This window comes from Sinocyclocheilus anshuiensis, unplaced genomic scaffold, assembly GCF_001515605.1.
Source record: "Sinocyclocheilus anshuiensis isolate Anshui unplaced genomic scaffold, SAMN03320099.WGS_v1.1 scaffold101, whole genome shotgun sequence".
NCBI classification, from domain to species: domain Eukaryota; kingdom Metazoa; phylum Chordata; class Actinopteri; order Cypriniformes; family Cyprinidae; genus Sinocyclocheilus; species Sinocyclocheilus anshuiensis.
The window spans coordinates 3,017,402-3,019,577 of record NW_015540892.1 but is presented as its reverse complement, the minus strand read 5'-3'; the positions used below and the strand labels follow the sequence as shown (position 1 = coordinate 3,019,577).

Sequence of the window (2,176 nt, the reverse complement as noted above, 5' to 3'; positions counted from 1 at the left end):
AAATAAAATGTTTGGAGCTCACAAACCTTTTGAATAAATCATAAGGCATGATTAGCAAGCTGTTTGCAAAAAGTATTCCACAAAAAGCACACTTTTGAAACAAATACCTTTTTATTAAACAAAACATATTTCTGTCAAAAGATGAAAAATACAACAACACTTCATGGACTTTATCTTCCCTTTTATGCCAGCATTCTTCCTGCTGAACTTCGGTGATTAAATTCTACCAAACAAAAAACACAAATGACTTGGATTTAGTTAAATGTCATTTCTGTAATTTCAGCAATAAAAATGAAAAATGAAACAATGTACTGAACATTTTCTCTTGTGCTTCTGACAGCTGGATGGCGGACCAGCTTTTAATTCAGCCCGACAGATATGCTTTCACGCTTGGCTTGAATAGACCATTCATCAGTGAGTTGTTTCTCTTTTTGTTTTGTGTTCAATGTGAAAGAGCCTTAACTCTGAAATTATCGACAAAAAGTTTGTATTGAGCCTATATGCTATAAGCAACTGTTTTAATACCATGGAAAAATGGTAGCAAATAAAAGTGGACTTTGAGACAAAGGAGGACTTTGCAGGGAGGTAGATGTTACCTATGATCCCGCTGTCCTTACTCTCCAGGGTGGAGCTGGGTGTGCTGATAATGGTGGAGGTGGCAGTGGAGCAGGTGCTGGAGAAGATGACAGGAGCCCTGCTGTTGGAGGAGGTCTCCGGTAAGGTGGAACAGGGGCTCTCGGCGCTGGGAGATGCCGTACTGCTGGTCAGAGTGGAGCAGGGACTCGCGCCTTGACTGGACACTATACACTACAGAGTGAGAGAGTGAGAGAGAGAGAGAGAGAGAGAGAGAGAGACAGGAATGAAGCAAAGAATCATAAGAAATAAATAAATAAACAAACATTGCATAAAGGGAAAAAAAGACAGGGGAGGAAAAGCAAAAAGGGAGCGAGGAGATAAAGTGATAGATGGAAACTGTTAAACTCAGCTCTTATGTCCATACAAGGGCAAGGCCAAAAATACTCCAAGCCCTCCAGTCTGCTTTTGTTCCAATATAAGCAACCAATAAGATGCTTTTAGAACCAGATTCAACCCTGCAATGGCGACAGTAACCAACACACAGACAAACGTACATCCGCATTTTACCAGTGTTTACACTGGCAATACTTTAGTTAGGGATAAAGAGTAAATCTGACTGCAATCTGAAAAACAACTGTTGGATTAAAGGTTTAAGGCTTTGAGACCTAAATGTTTCTTAATGCTGGTCTTATTGTAAAAAATCCATCTGTGATCTGTCCACAACTGAATCAAGTCAAAATGGGAAAAATTAAGTCCAATTCTAAATTTTCTTCAGAAATACATCACATTAAAGAAATAAAATAGGGTGCAAACAGTTTCATGTTGACTTTAAAACTGTGGTTCTCAAACTTTTTGACCCAAAGGTCCCCCATTCCCCAACACAATATTCAAAAGCCAATATAAGCCAAGATATGTTTGGTATTTCTGCTGTAATTATGACAAAGTTGCAAGCTAGTATTTATATATTAAATAATAAACCATGATTAAATTTGTGACTCCAGAAGTTTCAAGAACTGTATGTTCTTCAATAAATGTTTTAGCTACTACATCTAATATTTTTGTTTTAGCACTTTTATTCAGTTATAGAGTAAAATTTTTTATTAATGTATTAATTTAAATACTTTGGCATCATCCATTGGAAGTTTTGCTGAGGGCTGGCCCAAGCTGAGAACTAATGCTTTAAAAGAGCTGAATGCAGATTTACCCAAAGAACTAGCATAATGCTGGTGTGTGAGAAATTATGGGTAATCTACCTGCTGCATATCTGAAAGAAGTGCTTACAGAGCATAAACCAACAGACTTAAGATTTCTGTTTGACTTTTATTTTAATACTGTACAAAGTACATCAAACCTCAAGGGGCGGAGTTCTGTTGCCTCTGCCTTGATCTAGTTCTCCTCTTGGCAGCAGCCAGGGGGGGCTACTTCAGGCAGTAGCGGGGGCGGTCTGAGGCACTCCGCAGCCAGTTGAGCTGCCAATGGAACGTGCTGGGCCCTCTACAAGGAGCGTACCAGCCGTATCCTTTGGCACTCCTCCCAACGACCAGATGTCGATTGCTGCATCGGAGGGTGAGCCAGAGCTTTCTGGAGAGGAAGATTCGGC

The 2,176-nt window shown here is 39.8% G+C and overlaps 1 protein-coding gene across 2 annotated transcripts in view; it reads right to left on the bottom strand.

Annotated features, from left to right (window-relative positions):
* LOC107688874 (protein TANC1-like) overlaps positions 1-2,176 on the bottom strand; it is a 137,652-nt gene that overhangs the window by 49,880 nt on the left and 85,596 nt on the right. For both annotated transcript variants that reach the window (XM_016486701.1, XM_016486702.1), the window contains exon 6: positions 597-807. In XM_016486701.1, the coding sequence (XP_016342187.1) occupies positions 597-807 (211 nt within the window). The remainder of the gene's footprint in view (positions 1-596; positions 808-2,176) is intronic.